The following is a 20285-nucleotide window of genomic DNA, read 5'->3' as shown; positions in this document are numbered from 1 at the left end:
AACTAGTAGGCGTTAGGTGGGCATGAAGGTTACATTATATCTAACTTGTGTCTATCCATGCATACCTGCATGAGTATCATTTATGATGTGCAGAGCACATCAGTCAGGTCTATAATTGCATTAATGTGTTATGAACTGTTTCCACCTCCAGCGACCATAAAAGTTGCTCTTCATGGGATGGATCGGGAGGTGAGAGAGGAGTATCTGGTGGTTATTCAAGCAAAGGACATGGGAGGTCACATGGGGGGCTTGTCTGGGACGACTACTGTCACTGTCACACTAACGGACATCAACGACAATCCACCAAAGTTTTCTAAAAGTGAGTAACTTTGTGATTTGAAACATCTCGAATTAAATTAGGAAAAAGAAAAAAAAAAATACTGTTCGAAGTCATCCTGATTTTTCTTACAGTAATTTGGAAAAATAATGTAGTTTTGGAAATTCCATCAAACAGGCTTCTCAGTAACTAATTTGTCTGCCGTAATAAAGATGCACTGCTTTAATGCACTCATAATTGTTTATTAAGATTAACTTTATGTTTTTGTCTATTCCTCCCTAGGTTTGTATGAGTTTGAGATCCCGGAAGTCTTGCCAATCGGACAAATGGGGGGAAAGGTGAAAGCGAATGATAGAGACACTGGCGAAAATTCCAAGTCAACTTATGGCATTGTGGAGGGAGATGATCAAGGCATGTTTGAGATAATTACAGATGCTCAGACACAGGAGGGGGTTCTACGGCTGAAAAAGGTGAGGCCTGAAAACTTTTTCCTGTCACAAGAAGTTTTTAACTAACTGAGTTCTATGATACATGCTAGTCAAGAGAGGTTGTTTCTAAACATCTACATCAAATTTGGATTTGAAAAGTTACATTTACAATGTTGCAACCACTTGTTGGTCAATTCCTGCTGGTCAAGTAGCTAATTTATTAAACCCCTCTTTGGTCAGCTGTGTATACCCCAACATACAGAACACTAAAATATCAAAGTAACTCTGTAGAAATACAAACACGTAGCACAACTAAACTTTCATAATGATGAAAGTGATCCTGAACTTTTGAAGTCCTGGGTTAGGGTTTGACTCAAAATTAGAATGAGAAGCAGAATCCAAACTAAATATCACCTGATATGTTCATTTTGGAACACAAAATACACTGTTTTTATGATTGTGTGTGTGTTTGTAATAAAAACAATGACGAAACAGTCAGAAACAGTTCCACATTGTCATTTTGCTGCAACTTAAAAAAGCAATTCAATCTTAGTTAGACTTTCACAGTGACATTCACACCCTGCCTCCTTGTTTCATGGTGATCTGTCAGGTAATTTGTTTGTGTAATTGGCAGAACAGGTGCAAAATCTTGCAAAGCAAAATTTGGAAAACCCTATACTGTATCTGGATTGTTTCTAAAATGAAACAGGTTGTTCTTTGTCTTATGCTCAAATTTCCCAGGAATCAAGGTTCCCAATAATCACAAACATGTTTTAAATATGCTCCACGTGAACAAACAGAACTACATTTGTGAAAACATAAATTTGTAGGTGGAGGTATGGATACTTTTTCAACAAAATACCATTTTTTGACATTTAGTTCTGCATTCGTCATAATTTTAAAAAGATAAAAGTTCTGACATTTGATTAGATGAACTGCTTTCTCTGTACGACCTGTTGTGACATTAAATAATAAGCCAATAAGATCCACCAACCCATCCATTTCTTTTACATAGCTAAAACTGTTACCGAATGCCAGGTCATTCACTAATGTTTTTTGAAGGCAAGACAATCATAACTGTCTTATCCGAAGAAACGGTTGCAAGTCTTGCGGGACTATGGACAAGACAATGGGTCTCCAGCTGACTGCAGAGCCACACTGAAACAGAAAACCACTTAAATAGGCAATTTTACCAGGACCAATTTATCTAAGTTTAGAGGTTAGTTATCTTATAACTAACCTCTAAGTTAGTTCTGAAGCTGGAGACCCTGGAGACAACATACAAACTTTGCACAGAGAAGTGCAATCAAACTTGACACTCTGCTGCTGATTTTAATCAAAATTGTTCAATTCTGTGAATGACGTAAATCCAGTGAGAAATTTAAGAGGGGGGTAACGTACCTTCATTATTGAAAATTATCTCATATCAAAGACATTTTCCAATGCAATTTCCATTAATCAGAAAATGAAAACCTTAACATATGTGTTGATCAATTTTGAACTGTAAATAATGTAAAGCAATTCTTTGAGGTTGTCTTCTCAGAAGCCTTCTTAGGAGAACAACTGCAAAGCATTCATAAGAAACAGTGACTGAATATTTTTTTCAAAATAGTAAGTGACTTTTTATTATATATATATTGGTTTATTTTTACTCCGTGTATTTTGTTTTTCTTATCAATAATGTCACTCTAATTTGGTTATAAATTACTGAAAAGCTCTCAGCTTCAGGGGTGCATAGCCCCCTGAACCCCCATCATAATTTCTACAATAAATAAAAAGTTAGCTGAAAAAATGGTTTCCTGTTGTCATCCCTGCTAAATACTTTTATAAAAAGAAAATCTAGGTCTTTCAATATCATTATTATGTTTTGGTCTTGAAGTATAATTTTCTGGGTAGACTTTCAACAAGTGGTCATTCAAGCTAATATAGAAAACCGGTAGGAACTAAGGTATCACACTCTTTTTTGAGGTAATATTTTCACATTGCAGTCATGCCCATTCAACTGTCGCTGCCTTAGCTCAGGGAATATTACTAGATATTGTAAATTGGTTCAGTTCTCATTCTGACTTGAATTGGTGTTGTATGGGGTAGGCTGTATATACTTGTTGTTTGTTGCATCCACATGTGAGAGTTGCAGTCTTGAACTACTTGCCTCAAACTGACTTTACTGAGACAGTAACTGCTTAATTGTCTTGCTCAAGGGAACATTAACAGCAGCAATCATAGAACAAAAGACTTTCCCAGGTGCATGGTCTGGAGGAAAGAAAGCTGACACTATTCTCATCAGATAACCTGAATCCCTAACCTTGAGGCAAACACATCAGTGCATAATGGGAATGTGCAATGTGATGCTGGTCAGGCAAGTCTTCATCTGAATACCATTGAATTCATCAGCTAATTTATACGTGTAGGAGAGGCTAAGATGTGTGCTTTGCTGCTTTTATAGTAATTTCAGTTATATTATATGCTAATGTGTAAATATGTCCTCCAAGACAAAAAATGTAGAGCTGTAAAGTTTTACAGGGAAGGCAGGGAAGTCCATGTTTTGTTTAAAATGTGATACTTTTTTTATAATTTCAATCAAATCTGCATGAATATACTATACCAGAGAAATCAGAGCATGGCCTACTCATACTGTTACGACCCATCTAAGTGAAAGATAATCAACATATAATTACCCAGGTTGAATTATGGGTAAGGAGATTTATTAAACATTCAGAATTTTAGAATCGGGGCGGCGTGGTGGCTCAGTGGGTAGTGTTGTCAACACACAGTGAGGCAGTACACCCAGTTTGAGTCCCTCTCTGTGTGGAGTTTGCATGTTCTCCTCGTCTGTGTGGGTTATTTCCGGGTTCTCCGGCTTCCTCCCTCCTCCAAAATACATGCACCTCAGGTGAACTGAACATTCCAAATTGCCAAATTGTGAGTGTGTGTGCGTTCATGTTTCTCTGTATGTGGCTCATGGTGCACTGGCATCACGTCCGGATTGTACCCTGCCTCACGGCCCCAGTCAACAGGGAAAGGCCCCAGCACCCTGCGACAGCGGACAAAGCGAGCACTGTAGATGAATGAATGAATGAATTTTAGAATCAGTAACCAGAGATTACTAATAATAACAAAGAACAGACCAAAAGAGAAGGCTAGTGGGTGCTGGGAAACAGAAATTTGGAGTATCAAAATAAATGTCTCAATATAAACTGAAATGCACATACGTGAATCAAAAACACAATTGAAATGAGGAACTGGCCTCATCAGACTAACTTGAAGAAAAACAACATCCCTGCACCTAATGCTTCTGCAATCAGTTACACACATCAAAGAAACACAAAAGCTGTACAAGCATTCTTCAGATTGTCAGAAAAACTAACTGAGAGGCAAGCTGCCACACATTGACAAGCCACCCTGGAACTGACAAGGTGTGGAGGCTTTAAACAGGTGGGATCCCTGGGATTGGCTAGGCGGAGAACTGACGCTCCAATCTGGCTGACAGGCTGCAGCAGAGGAGGCGTGGTCGGGATTCCAGGTAACCACACTTATCATCCGGGCAGATCTCAGCAGATCTCAGTTGCCAGAAGTCCCAGAAAGCACCAACTACAATTGAGCAACCCAGTATACCAAGCCAGGGAAAGCATATGGCAGGGAGAGAGACAACAGATAAAATAAAAAAAAACTATATAGCCAGAGCTGCAGCCGTAACACATACATACAGTATATGCATTCCAGGCCATACACTAAATCACTGTACTCTCTGCTCACTGTTGACTATTACTTACATTAAATCATGCATATGATTGATGGATGGGCATCCGTAAGCCTTGAGTCATGGTTGGTGTAGCATCTTAGAGAAACACTATGCATCACGTTAATGTAAAGTGCTGTTGTGTTGTGGAGTAAATTGACATTACCTCAAGGGCATACGGTGTGACTTTGTCATAGTGTGAACAATGACGTGCATGCAAAGAGTAATGTATGAAAGCTCAGGCAATCTGCCCAGGACTACTATTCTCTGTCAAGTGTTCATAAAACAAATATCAAAATTGCTAGTCTTTAAGGTAATCTCCACTTCCCTGTCCCAGAGAGAGCTTCACTCTCCCATTTCCATTTATCTTTCTCTCTGAGGTCTTGCTTACATCACTAAACAGGTTAGATGTCTTGCAAAATCAGCAAGGTGTTTGCACACTTACTGTTTCTGCATCTCTTCAGATGACATCTCAAATGCGATGAGTTAAAAGCAGCAACTGCTCTGCTTCAACTCTTTTGTTCTGTCTCATCACTAGTGCCAACCGCCAAACAGGGTGAAAGGAGAAAATATTTAGTGGTGCGCTTTTCCCAACACACCTTGTCTCTGTCAACAGCTACATGGGACTATGAACTAACATCTAACACAGAATTCAAAATTGCAACATCCTTTGCGGCAAGGTTAAAACACATTGATCTAACTAAGGCTGGAGAGGCACAAACCAGGGGAGATATTCTTTGCTGTTTGGGTTTTAAGCTTTTTATCTGCTAGCCCCCAGGCCTGTCAAGGGACGTTAGTGGGATGTTAAGCTTTCACCCCTCCAGCCAGAGCTGAACTTTGAAGTCTTTAAATGGCCTGTGTGTACATACTGATTTGATGCTAACACTTGAGAGAGAATGCTTCTTTGTTGCTGAATATTAGTCTGCTGTCCCCTACTTAACATAACATCCAGGCATCTTGTTACTAAACATGAAGAATGTATGCTGGTCATGAAAAGCCAACTCGAAAAGGTTTTTCTTTTGCACATAATCGACCAAATGTACCAACATGCATACTAATAAATTCCAGCAGGACTCCATAGATGACTCATTTTTTGACAGTATAAAAATTGTATTAACAAACCAAAATATAGCTAGTTTTTTTGCTCATCGTGTATTACACAGAAGCAGATTTTTTTTTTTTATCACTAGGTAAAACAACATTAATAAATGATAATCGATATAATTAACCAAATGTAACAATTGAAAATTATATAAAAATCAAAGTGCAATGCTCAAAAAAATCAAAAACAAAACCTTTTTAAACCTGTATTTTCATGTAACCAATGATCAAAAGACGGACTGTGGCTCTCTGTGGCCAAAACACAGGAAATAAGCATCTGAACACAAGAATGAACACAAAGTCAAAGTAAGTGAATGGTGGCTGACATTCCTCATTCAATTGTTATGAACAAAGTCTCCAAGTGTATGCTTGTGCGACCCTATCTATGTTGGACTCAGGAGCAATTCTTTGCAAACGCTCTCACCCTAGCAACATAATAATTGTATTTAATTGTTGTGTTACAGCTTATTTCATTGCCCTGCATTTGCTTGTGGAATGAATGCAATTAACATATTCAGATGTAACTATGGTCAAAACACAGCTGAAATGTCATGGCTAAAAATTATTTTTAAGTATCAATTAGCTTCACATTAACTCCACCAGAACAATTAACCAATGCTTCATAAGTAAATTACAGAAAAAGTAATTCCGTCTTTCTCTTTTTCCATCCAATTGTTTTGAAAATACATTGTCCATCTCATCCTCTTACTCTGTAACACATCAGCTTGAGGTCCAACCGCATTATGTGCTCCATCAGCAGAGACAGTGAAAGACAGGTGGAAAAGGCATGGGGGAAGGGGTTTGGTGTCAGGATCAAGGAGAAAGAGAATAAAAGGAGGTTAATAATGAAAGTGTTCCAAATAGCTTCTCCATGGAGGAGTGGGGCTTGGAGAAGCTTCAGGGGCTTCAGTCTGGCTACTAGTGCACTAATGCCAGGAATATAAGAGTCTGGAAGTCAAAGCCCTGAGTCTCCTCCCATATCCCCCAGGCTACCCGACTGTCTAACAGCTTGGACTCTCAGATCCCCTTTCTCTTAACGTCCTCTATTCTCCCACAGTTCCCAGAACTGACCCTGTGTGACACAGGTACATCCCTCCCTACCTCCTTCTCTAACTGAATACATTTTGTTAGTATCCCTTACCTCAGTCCTTTGCTCTCCTCAGACCAACTTCTATCCCTTCAAGCAGCAAGGCCCAGTTTTAATTTCTTGATAAATCCTGGTTGTGAAGCGTGGAAGTGACTTGATTCCATTATTCTACTAGTATAAGAGCAACCAGAGGTGATTCAGAGTGAAATTGTGACACTCTACAAAGTCCTCAGAGGTACCAATAGTAAAATTTGGATGCTCTTTTTTTTAATTTTATTTAAATATTAATGACATGTCATATGTAAAGGAAACAGTGTATCACAGTTGAACAATCAATACTAAACAAAAAGTTACAGAAAGATCTTGTACTGTATGTCCCGTACATACATATAAAAATTAAAGCATGTGTTCTCAGACTTGAACAAGCGTCTAATCTTATTTATTCTATGTGATAGCACTACGAAAGCTCTAAATACCTGCTGTCACTGAGACCATTAGCAGTCACTGAAACTATTGTGCAATTTCATGCCATTAAAGGTTAGAAAATCCTTCAAGGTTGCACAACACTGAAAAGTATAATTATATTGATTTCAATTAATTACTGATTCAAAAAAGACAGATACCGTAGATACAACTCTATAGAACACAAAATGCAAACTGTGTCTAATTTACTGTATTTGTATTTACATATTTTTTAAAATGATTATGATGTCATCATTGTGTTCATCAATAGTTGTCAGTTTAGACTTCAGAGCTGGTTAGATCACTGGAGGAATAGGATGGATGCATTGTTGTCTGCCACAATCTCTACTTGCATGCTACAAGCGGAGTTTAAAACCAAAATGGAAACTTCAATCTTAAATACACATCAATAAGATGATGTCTAATGGTTCACACAAAATTCATCTAATTCAATGTTATAAGGGTGATTATATAATAAACAAAGTGTTTCTTTCATTTGAAAATGTAGCAAATTACACAATTAATTTACAATTTTCTAAAGTTAAATTCCTCAAATTCCTGTGGACATTAGCAGACATCTCAGTACAGTGTGGCTCTTGATAGAGATGGAATAGTGGGGAAAAAAATGTACTACACTGTAAACCACATCCTCAGTCACAGATTTATCTTCATCATTATTTTGTCTAATGTGAATATTCTGTCTTAAATCAGAAATGCTGGTTTCGACATTACAATGCCCATTTGTCCATTTCAATGTACTGAAAATCAGAATGAAATATAAAAATACAATTTGCAAACTGAACTCAAACTTTTGAGTTTTCCAGGCTGTTGATGTGCATTTTTACTGATTGTGTCAGTATTTTTGTGTGATTGTAACCATGTTCATCAGTTAACCTAGGTGAAAGATATATTTAATCTCAGAGACATACTTATTATAGGCTCAATATCATAATAAATTGTAATAATTAAAGAAAAATAGCAACACTGCAAACAAATCCCAATTTTCATGTTAAAGCTGTTTTTAGTCAATTGTTTTGGATAAAATTATAAGCAGAATCTACTCATCTACTCAGTAATCAAAAGTACGCATACAGGCTATGTTAACTTTATACCGTACCATAAAAAAGTTAAGATTAATTTGAAATATACTGTATGTCTAAACATTTGAGTGGTTCTGTTTATTGTTGGGGAGTTTAAAATGATTCTCCAGCCATTAAAAAATAATAACCAATGCTGTCCCTACATGGAGCCTTTATTATGCGTGAAGCTCCAAAATACAAGGTATGCTACAGTCGTCTTTTATTCCACCCTCCCTACGTGGTGAACACCCACATCATTTACAGTACATCCTTACAAATATCTGACTTTGTAGTTTCTCAGCTAAGTCAAGGTAACCACCGCTCTATCTGCTCCCCTGAACAGCATTTAGACTACGAGAGCAAGAAAGCCTACACCCTGAAAGTTGAAGCTACCAACATCCGCTCTGAGCCCATTAGTGGTGGACCCTTCAAGGACACAGCAACAGTCAAGATTGTGGTCGATGATTCCGATGAACCTCCTGTTTTCTCCAAATCTACATATTTACTTGAAGTGAAAGAAAATGCCCCCATCAACACAGTCATAGGGACGGTCACTGCCCGGGATCCAGACTCTCTTGGGAGTCTTGTCAGGTAAAAACTTCACTACTTTATCGTTTGCTTTTGATTGACCAGAGCATTGCTGTAAAGCTTGAATAGGCTTTTGAGTGCAGCCTCAAAAACTAGAGAATAGGTGAGCAAATTAGCCTTTTCAGGCTATAATGAGTTGCTTTAATAAAAAGGTTGACACTGAGGCATGCAATTAAATCTTTGCATGCCCATGACCTTTGGAAACTATGGTACTACCATTGGCAGCAAGGAAGCAAGTCAATGATTGCCCTCATTTTCACAGAAGTAGATTATGAGTTTAAAGAAGCACAATTTTGTCATTCAACGTGTGACCAGTTGAGCTATATTCTCCTTGTGTGACTCATTCCGAGAAATACCACAAGGGCACCTTGCAGAGGTTATACAGGCAATTTCTCTCCTTCAATCTTGGCATTTCATTAATTCTCCAGTGACTTGCACACCACATTCCTGGGACAACATTCAACAGGTTGCGTGTAATTGCATGTTGAGCTGAGAGCAGATGGGGGTTCATAGATTGACTGAGGGTACAGAGCATGGCCAGTTCATTTTATATTTTCTCCTTTTTTTCTTGTTCTCATGGCATCCTCATGTTTAGTGATGAGATTGCCAGGAGGTTGTTTTTTTTTTTGACACCCTTCTCCTGGTAAAAAAGTATATTTCTAATATAATATTTTTTCTTCTCTGTCTTTATTTCACATCATATTGCTGATATGTCTGATTCCTGTGGGTGTCTTAGAGTGAAATAGACGACAACAGGTCAGTGCACTAAATGCACTTAAAAGTGCATTCAGTCGAGTGACTTCTTAAAAATGCACCATAGTGCAATGTTAATATCTAGTTAATCTATCTACTTCCATGTTATGTGCTTTCTTCAGGTCATCTTTATTAAATGTGAAGTGACTAAATAACAACAGTGCATGTAAAATGGGAGAACCTTGCTGACGTGATCCCTCTCACTTGATGCTATCAGCCTCTGGTCTTAGCATATGTTAAACGTTTGGAATAACTACTACAAACTAACTCAGAAGCTGTCATTTCATGTACCAGATCATCTGTCTTTTTGCAGTCTCTTTCTTGTCTCTATTCTCCTTATCTTTAGGTCATTCACTTACACTCACTATTTATCATGCTTTCAATTTCCAGCTTTACAATTTTGGGGAGATGTTATTTTGAGAATTTTAAGCACCTTTGATCAAGGGCTTTTTGTAACTGTTCGCCCAAAGAGGAGAAAAGCACTGTAGTCAGAAAAGCATGGTTGAAAATGGCTCGCAAGATCCTTTTGGATAATGAATAAATTAAAAATAAAACTTTTGATAAAGTTCAGTTTCCAAATGCAAATTTTATTTTCCTACAGTCAGATTCAAAAAGATTCTAATAGGATCCTGCCAATTCATGGAAAGGGAGGGATCACTGGAGTTACTGCAAAAAATATATATAAATCAGTCAGACATGTTCTAATCAGTTTCTATTTTGTAACAAGATGTCATTTTCTGTAAACTCAAATTGTATATTTTCATCCTCTACATAAATGTTCAAGATGAGTGTGATCTATCACAGATGTCAAGTGTTTTCCTTGCAGTGGACAAGATGAAACAAACTATTGTCATGGAGTGCCAAACGTGATGCATCACCCTGACCAAACCATTTGATTTACTTTCCAGGGTTTCTATTAATGTGTAACATTGTGCTTTGAAACATTTACAGGGCTGAATTGTTTCATCGTTGATTAATCTCTCTTTTTTTTTTCAGATTAAACAAATAATCTTATGTTTTCTCAAACATCAGAAAAGTCTGACACTCAGCATTTTTCCCCTATATCACATCTTTAAACGTCTATGGATTGATTGATTGATTGATTGATTGATTGATTGATTGATTGATTGATTGATTGATTGGTTGGTTGGTTTATTGGTTCATTGTTTATGTTTGTTTTATTTTAAGAAGTATTCTTCACTGTATGTTTCCCAGTTTGAAAAGGGTTAGTGGGGAAAACCAGTAAATCCTCACTTGAGAGCTGGAATCTTTTTTTTTACATGTCAAGTTAACTCAAAGAGAGCCTTTGGTTAACAAGAAAGTGAAAAGAAACTAATTCAGCGTTTACAGAAGATATCACACAGTGGTCAGTGTGCAGAAAACAGCCATATGCGCATGCATGATTACACACAAATAGGAGAGCGGGTGTGATCGACCTTAACACTCCAGGAATCTCAGAAACTCAAAGAAGTTCAAAGTAGGCAAAATGTGTAGCATGTGTATCGCTCTGTGATGGTACACATTCACATTCAGAACTGGATGAAGTTGCTTACGCCGTACAAAGATAACACAAAATGTACAGGAAGACACATAATTATTCTTGCAAGGACTTTTAAATAGACATTCTACAAGTACTATAGTGTATTTGTGAGTTATTCAAATAAAGGTAATTGCATTATTTACAATAATCACTGCCCAACTTCATAAGTTTTGTCCTCTCTGATCTTCACACTGATTTAACATGCAAAGTACTGAAATGAAATTCAAAAAGCCTGGAATGAGTTAAGATCAACAAAAATGGATTAAAATACCATCATGTTGTTTATATAACTTCAAGTAAGAACAAACATGCGATTAATAGGTGGGTTGTTTCAAAATTATGTTTGAACTTAAAAAAAGAATGTTTTAACAACAGTTATTGGAACTGCATTGTGCATTATGAGTCCACTGTATCAGCACACCAGAATCACAATTGAACTATATCAAATGGGAATGATGTAATTCAAACCTATTTGATTTAATCATGGCATGGTTGGTAGAGGGCCTAAACAAAAAAATGAATTTCCAAAATACTTGTACCTGGGAAAAAGAAACAGTTAAATATAACAAGCCATACATTTATTTATAGAATTACGATGCTTTTATTTTTCATTAAAATGTCTGTAACCCAATTTTCTCATGAAAATGGCAAATGTAGCTTGTTGATATCAACACTTGAGTGGTTAAATTACACTATATCAGCCATACCTCCCAATTAGTTTTAGAGTTTCTGTTTGAATTACTGGTAAGAGAGTAAAAAGCTGTCATCAGTTATTCTATGTATTGACTTACGCTGACCGGGAGCTGAACGAGCCCTTCAGCTGACCCCTGTCATTAAAATCGCTCTCTGTTTCAATCCCTCCTCTAGCTGGACCAGACTAAACCAGTCACAGTCTGAGTCCATCTGAAGGAGCACTCTGGTGGGCTGCCGTGTCCCCTGCACTCAGGAGACAAATAATCCCAGAGCTGTACTTAATGCATCCAGCCAACAATGTTTCAGGTGCACTCTATGAAACACCCCCTCACCATTTCTCTCAGGAGCCGGAGCTCGTTTTTTACCTGTTTGATCAAAGATAGAAAGCAATGTGACATCTGACAGTCACTATGGCTATTTGACATTAAGTGCTGGATTTGTGCCTTTCATTTAGTCCCAAAGGTGGACATTGTGATGTTGCTAAACCCCGGTTTGCTTCACATTTTTTTGTAAAATGAATACCCACTTGGTCAGCATTCAGGGGCAACATCAAATTAGTTTACATCTGTGATAATCCCAGTGGAAATACTGACCTCAGAACATACAGAAATGCAACAAAGGCATTTAGTTCTCTGTTGGAAAAAATAGCACCAAAAAATGTCTAATTTATTCCACCCTATACGGGCACTCAATCACTCAGACGGATGCATTCACAAGTATTCACAGTCTGATGAATATAAAAATGTGCCTGCTGTGCACAAGTGTGAGACACACAGAAGCCTTTTATTGGTACATACATAAACTATATATTAGTATCAGCTAATAAAAAGGCTGCTAATTAAAAATGAAATAGAGGCACAATAATGAGGAATATACTCTTGAGTCATTCAAACACAATATCATCAAGTGTATGTACTCAAATAGTACGATCATAATGACACAATATAATTGCGTTACATTTTTATAAAAGTCAGGGCTCTCATGAGATTTAGTGCTGAATATGTTCCCATTTCCACAACCTTCAATGTCTTTTACTGACACTGATCGTTCAGAGGATTTTTAATCGATTCTTTACTTTTTTTTTTCAAGTGAATTTTTGCCATTTATCACTGTGTTGGTCTTTGAAAGCAAATGCTCCACAAGAACTGCACTCATATAAGTCAATGAAAGAAGATCATTATATTATTATTATTATTATTATTATTATTGTTGTTGTTGTTGTTGTTGTTGTTGTTGTTGTTGTTGTTGTTGTTGTTGTTGTTGTTGTCATATGTTCTTTATTTTAACTAATTTTTGATTAATTGATTTTCATGATAATATAGAAATGTGTTGCTGGTAGATTTTTTTGACAGCTGATTTTCCAAATGTAAGCTGTTATTCATTAGTCTTTTTGCAGCCTGCATAGAGAAATTTATTTAACAGACATAATGCACCACAGACATGGTGGAGGAGTTAACAGTTATAGCCAATGTGACTAAGGAGATAAAAAATTGCCACCCACAGAAAGCGCAAGAGAAGATACCCTAGTCATACTGTTTGATTGACAGGTGATCTGTGAGGAACACTGAGATCCCGCATCAATGCACCAAATAACGGAAAGAATAATGATCGTGTTGATTACATCTCATGTGATCTCCTGTGACACTATTAGACTCTGATCTGCATAATACACTGTAAAAAAAACTGTTTAAAAAAAAAAAGTCAGCTATGGTTGCCAGAGGAATTTTGTTTAAAATACATTTCACCATTTAAATAACTTTACAGAATAAAATGTACAATTTACTGAGATTTGATGTACAATAAACAACACCAGAATATTATTTTTTACAGGTATTCAGTGTATAATAAGCAAAATCTGCAATGTAAATTTACTGGGATTTGATATAAAATACACAATAACTGAGTGTTAATTGGTGGTGTAGTGGGTAGGGCTTTGCTGCACAGCAAGGCAGCTCCGGGTCCGAGTCGTGCTCTGTGTGGAGTTTCCATGTTCTCCCTGTATCTGCCAGGGTTCTCTTCTGGTTCTCCGGCTTCTCTGTGTGGCTCTGCGGTGCACTGGCGTTGTGCCCGGAGTTTCCCCCACCTTACGCCCTAAGCCAGCGGGGATAGGCTCCAGCTCCCCGCAACCCGCCACAGCGGATGAAGCGGGGGAACGTGAATGATTGAATGAATGCTAGTTTTACTGCTATTCAATGTACAATAAACAAAATTTGCCTGTGAATTGTGCATACATAATTTGTATAAAAGCAGTGTTGTCCTGTTTAGTTACCCGGAAAGAACTGTATAATCTACATCTTCAAAATGTATATTACTATAGTTTTAGGATTTAAAATTTACAAGTTGTTCTGTAAAGTTGAATACATATGTACTGTTTTTACAAAATTTCTGTGGCATCCAAAGCTACCAGTTTTCTTTCATTCTTTCATTTCATCAATTTAGCGTTTCTATTAAGTCATTCACATGTGTATTGCATTTTTTATGGAATTCCTCTGGCAAATAAAGCTTCTTTTTTTTTTTTTTTTTGTAAAATCAACAGATCTTTTACAGTGAGCTGCATAATTAACAATAACCATTTACAACCAAACACCTAAATACTGTACTAAATAAAGTAAAAAAAGGTAAACATTTTCAAACATTACACTTACCTTTACCACCTCATTGATGACTATTTGGCATTTACCAAAAAAGGAAAACATGTAACACTGGTTACACAGCATAACATCTATAAATCAAAAAGTGATGCCTCAAGAACTGTGCTGACAGCTAAAGAACAACACCCCCCCCCCCAAAAAAAAAAGAATAACTTGTCTTTTCAGTAATTTATTAAGGAAAAGTGAAAACACAAAATTAAAGATTAAAATGCCCAATAGGCAACAGTAATAAACCAAACAAATTACATGGTCCTTAAGTCTGAAAAACTTTGCTGAAGAGCTTAAACAAGTATTGTGTGAATGGAGTATATGCTGTATTACAGTGTTACTGGTGTTCCGTACTCAGATATCCAACCAGACATCTGAAGTCCTATCAAGGTAAGGACTCGGGGGTTCACATGAAGACAATATGTTTTTGGGTTCTCTATTTTAGTGCCCTTATCTAGGTTGATGCAAACAAAAATAGATGATTATATTAATTTTAAATTTTTTTTCACTTTAGCAAAACTCTTTCCATCCATTTATCAATCTCCAACTGCTTATCTGGGGCTGGGTCGCTGAGGAGGGATGCCCATACAACGCGGATGCTGCATGTATCTGTAAATCTTACGCTCGATCTTCCCCCACTCATTAGCAAGACCCCAACATATGTGAAGGCAACATGAGGCAAAGACTCCACCAACCCAGAGAGGGCAGACAACCTTTTTCTGATCAAGAAACATGGCTTTGGATTTGGAGGTGCTGATCCTCATCTCACTCACACTCAGTTGTGTGACTGCCTCCCCTACATGTTGAAGGTCCAGGTCTGATGAGGCCAAGGAGACACATCATCTGCATAAAGCAGAGATTAAATTATTTGGTCCCCATACTGGACTCCCGTCGGCCACACCTAGAAATTATTTTCCATAAAGTTTATGAAAAAAACGGTGATAAAGGGCAGCCCTACCAAAGTCCAACGTGCATGTGAAACAGGTCTGACTTACTGCTGGCAATGCAAAACACACTCTGACTTCAGTCATATAGGGATTGGACATCCCTTAGCAAAGGGCCCCGAACCCTATTCTCCCAAAGCACTTTCCACAAGATACCATGAGGGACAGGTCAAACACCTTCTCAAGATCAACATAGCACATATGGACTCCTCTTCTTTTCCTTTTGGCTTTTCCCTTCAAGGGTCGCTATAGTGAATCAATTGCCTCCATCTAACCCTGTCTTCTGCATCCTCTTCTCTCACACCAACTACCTTTATGTCCTCTTTCACTTGTATTATTCTTCTAAGCAGAAATCTCCTTCATATTACATATTGCTGTTATTCATTTTCTGTTCTGTTATTCACTTTCTGTTCTGTCTTTCTCTATTTTTCCTTCCGTCGCTCTCTCTTCCTCCTCTTCCATATAAACACTGTGAGGCTCCTGCCAACAGATATGGCCAGATAGGTGTGAGCAAGATGATATAAATCTCAAGGTTTGGGGGATTAAATATGTGCAGGGTTTATGGTGGTTGAGTAACATCCTTGTGGGCAAAGGTCCACAAAGGACTGGTTAAGGAAACTGGATTAAGAGCAGCATAAGATCCAGCTTGATGAAAAAGAAAACATCCTTTTTTTGATTATTTTTAAGTATTCTTCTTTTCCTTTCAGCTTCTCTTTTCAGGGGTCGCCACAGCAAATCAGTTGCCACCATCCAACCCTGTCTTCTGCAGCCTCCTTTCTCACACCAGCTACCTTCATGTCCTCTTTCACTGCATCCATAAACCTCCTCTTTGGTCTTCCTCTAGGCCTCCTGCCTGACAGTTCAAAACTCAGCATCCTTCTACTAATAGATTCACTATCTCTCCTCTGGACATGTCCAAACCATCTCAGTCTGGCCTCTCTGACTTTATCTCCAAAACCCCTAACATGTGTCCCTCTGATGTACTCATTCCTGATACTATCTGTCCTGGTCACTCCCAAAAATAATCTCAGCATCTTCATCTCTGCTTCCTCCAGCTCTGTCTCCTGTCTTTTCCTCAGTGACACTGTCTCTAGACCAGTGGTTCTAAACCTTGTTGGATAAGATAAGATAAGATAAGATAAGATACACTTTATTGATCCCCTAGGGGAAATTACATTTGTCACTCAGGTGTACATTTGTTACATTTTTTGTGTTAGTTTTTCACACACTATGTATGTACAGGCCCCTGAAACAACCACAGCACACAAAGGGGCCTGTAATCATGCAGTTAGTATACAAACACACATCAAGCTGTACATCGGGAGCCTGAGTGACGGGCAGCAGCTTCCTGGAGTGCGCCCCAATAGAGCAGCTTGTAAGGGGGACGGCGCCTTGCTCAAGGGCGCCTCGGCAGTGGCTGGGAGGTGAGCTGACGCCTCCCACCGTCAGCTCACACTCCGGAGATGTTCTGGCGGGAGCGGGAATCGATCCACCGATGGCTGGATATACCGAACTCTGCCAATTTCATATGGTCACTCACCGAAACCTTCTTTAGTATTTTTTTATTTTTTTAAATTTTTTGTCAAATTTAAGAAATTAAGTATATGTTTTACTGGTGTATTTAATGAATTGTGCATTAATGTCACTTTTTTCAAAGAACAAAACCAAGACAGTGCATGAACTTACATGAAATGACCTACCTGCAAATCAGTATGACTTCTGCTGTTGTCATTGAAAGACCAGTTCAGATATGCGTGGCTTCACCTTGGCAAGTGCTACTCTTTAGTAATTTTAACAGCAAAGTCTATTTATTTTATTTTCCATGCTTATTTTTGCCAGTGCGAGACTAGAGTTGCTCAACTTGACATTGCAAATCATGCAGAACGCTGACTCCCATCACGTTCCGTTATACAGTACATGTAAATTCCTGTTGCACATATTCGTCCGACAACTTTTTTTTTTGCGCAACATAGTTACTATGAACTAAAATATTAAAAAAGCAATCAGATGACGTACCATCATGACAGGCATAAATCGACTACTGAGTGTGCAAAATCCCCTGTACCACAGGTAGGCTAATCAATGTAGCGTGATCGATGTAGCCAGTGATGGCTAAGGGGGGCATGTCTTCACGAATAGACACGATGTGTCAAACAGTGATTTGTGTATGTTCGGCAAAAACACCCAACACATCGTGTCAGGTGTTTTGTCTTGACCTCCGTCTCCGCCGAACCCCTGAGACCGACTCACCGAACCCCTAGGGTTTGATCAAACCCAGGTTAAGAACCACCGCTCTAGACCAACCAACATCGCTGGTCGAAGGACTGGTTGGCCAAAAACTCCCACAAACCTTGAGCACTTGATGGAGAGTGCAGAGCTGGTCCAGTGTTCCGCGACTGGGACAAAAACGATGGTTCGATGATAGGTCTAATCCTCCTCCCCAGTATGCTGTAATAGGCTATCCCAGGGAGACTGAGGAATGTAATCTCCCTATAGTTGGAGCGCAACCTCTGATCTCCCTTCTTAAAAAGCAAGACCACCACCCCCATCTGTAAATCCAAACACATTGACCCCAACTGCCATGTGATGTGACAAAGACGCATCAACCAAGACACATTCAGAGACTTGAAGTACTCAAGGCGGATTTCATCTACACCAATGCCTTACTGAAGAGCTTGGCAGCCACCTAGGTTACTTCAGCTAACGGTAAGGTATGAGTCCAACTCTGAGTTGTCATCTTCTGCTTCCTCCATGTAAGAATTTTACAGAGGCCTCCATTCCAGTACCCCCGTCCACCGAGAGAGAACTGTCCTCCAAGACTGAGCTGACGTCATCCCCTTCAGATGCCCCAGATGAGGAGACTGAGTGTTGACGATGGGTCCCCCTCGTTCCTAGATGGTGTTGGAAGGCTGGTCGGGGTGCAGGTGATGAAACTCCTTCATGAGTCTTGCATCCAGGATCTGACGGGCTGGGACCCATGACCGTTCTTCTGGACCGTACCCCTCCCAGTCAACGAGGTATTGTAGGCCTCTCCCACTCCGACGAGAGCACAGCAGGTGGTGCACTGTGTAAGCAGGGGCCCTGTCTATGAAGAGAGGAGGCGGAGGTGGCTGGGAGGCAGGTTGCAGAGGTCTCTCAAGGAACGGCTTGATCCTGGAGACATGGAAGGTTGGATGCATCAGCATGGTGTGAGGCAACTTGGGCTGAACAGCCACAGGATTTACTACCTTCTCGATGGGGAACGGCCCAATAAACTTGGGGGCCAATTTCTTTGACTCCACCCTCAGAGGAAGGTCTCGGGTTGACAGCCACACTTTCTGTCCCACCTGGTAGGGGGGAGCCTGGGAGCGACGGCGGTTGGCAGCCGTCGTGTACCGGTCAGTGGCTCATAGAAAAGCCGTCCGAGCCTGCGTCCAGGTCCAGCGGCAATGGCGAATGAAGGCCTCTACAGAGGGGCAGACAGTCTCTTTCTCCTGCGCAGGAAACAAGGGACGTTGGTAGCCATAGGCACACTGAAATGGGGATAGGCCGGTTGCAGAGCTGATGAGGGTGTTGTGGGCGTATTCCACCCACAGCAGTTGAGTGGACCAGGAGGCAGGGTGCTTAGAAGCCATGCAGCGGAACGCCGTCTCCATCTCCTGGTTCATCCTCTTGGATTGGCCGTTGGATTGAGGATGAAACCCGGAGGACAGGCTGGTGGAGGCTCCCAGGAGGCGGAAGAATTCTCTCCAGAAAGCAGAAGTGAACTGGGGGCCTCGGTCGAAGACCACGTCGGATGGGAGGCCGTGGAGCCAGAACACATGCTGCAGGATCAGTTCACCTGTTTCTTTGGCTGAGGGGAGCTTGACCAGGGGCACGAAATGAGCCATCTTGGTGAACCGGTCCACTACTGTCAGGATGGTGGTGTTAACTCCTGACAGTGGCAGCCTGGTGATGAAGTCTAAGGAAATGTGGGACCAGGGTCGGTGGGGCACAGGCAGAAGGTGCAGGTGCCCGGCGGGAGCCCGGCGTGGAGCTTTGTTCTGATTGCAGACTGGTCATGCATTCACAAAGTCTCTGATGTCATCATCCATGCAGGCCCACCAAAACCGCCGATGCAGAACCTCCTTGGTGCAGAGTATTCTGGAATGACAGGTGAGACGAGAAGCATGGGCCCACTGCAGAACCTCAGACCTTAGCTGCTGGGGAATGAATAGGCAGTCTTGGGGGCAGGAGCTGGGCCCCGACTGGTCCTCCAATGCAGCTCTCACCCGCTCCTCCACCTCCCAGGTGAGAGCAGCCACCAGATGAGACGCGGGAAGGATGTTGTCAGGACTGGAGGGGCCCTCCTCCCCGACCATGAATTGTTGGGACAGGGCGTCAGGTTTCACGTTGCGGAAGCGTGGCCGGTAGGAGAGGGTAAAACTGAATCTGGCAAAGAACAGAGCCCACCGGGCCTGACCGGAGTTCAGTCTCTTAGCTGAGCGGATGCACTCCAGATTCTTGTGGTCGGTCCAGATGAGGACGGGAGTCTTGGTTCCCTCCAACCAGTGGCGCCACTCCTCCAGAGCCAGCTTCACAGCCAATAGTTCTTGGTTCCCAATGTCATCTCCGCTGGGGACAGGCGCCTGGAGAAGAAGGCACAAGGGTGTAGTTTCTGGTCCTTGGCAGAACGCTGAGAGAGCATGGCCCCTACCTCCACATCAGAGGCGTCGACTTCCACGACAAACTGTCTCTCGGGGTCAGGGATCAGGAGAATGGGGGCCGAGGTGAAACGCCCTTTCAGGAGCTGGAAAGCCTCCTCGGCAGCCGAAGTCCAGCGAAAAGGGACCCTGGAGGAGGTGAGGGTGGTGAGAGGTGCCACTGTGCTGTAGCCCCGGATGAATCTCCTGTAGAAGTTGGCGAATCCCAAAAAGCGCTGCAGCTGCTTGCGAGAGTCAGGAACAGGGCAGGAGGTGACGGCTGAGACCTTTGCG

General features: G+C 40.4%; 1 protein-coding gene across 1 annotated transcript in view; it reads left to right on the top strand.

Annotated features, from left to right (window-relative positions):
- cdh8 (cadherin 8) overlaps positions 1 to 20285 on the top strand; it is a 157321-nt gene that overhangs the window by 113355 nt on the left and 23681 nt on the right. Inside the window, exons 4-6 of the mRNA XM_068311272.1 lie at positions 152 to 319; positions 560 to 747; positions 8517 to 8764. Of these exons, the coding sequence (XP_068167373.1) occupies positions 152 to 319; positions 560 to 747; positions 8517 to 8764 (604 nt within the window). The remainder of the gene's footprint in view (positions 1 to 151; positions 320 to 559; positions 748 to 8516; positions 8765 to 20285) is intronic.

The sequence above is a fragment of the Antennarius striatus genome, chromosome 1, assembly GCF_040054535.1.
Source record: "Antennarius striatus isolate MH-2024 chromosome 1, ASM4005453v1, whole genome shotgun sequence".
Taxonomy (NCBI): domain Eukaryota; kingdom Metazoa; phylum Chordata; class Actinopteri; order Lophiiformes; family Antennariidae; genus Antennarius; species Antennarius striatus.
Note: the sequence above shows the minus strand (reverse complement) of the source record. Positions and strands in the feature narration are given on the sequence as shown.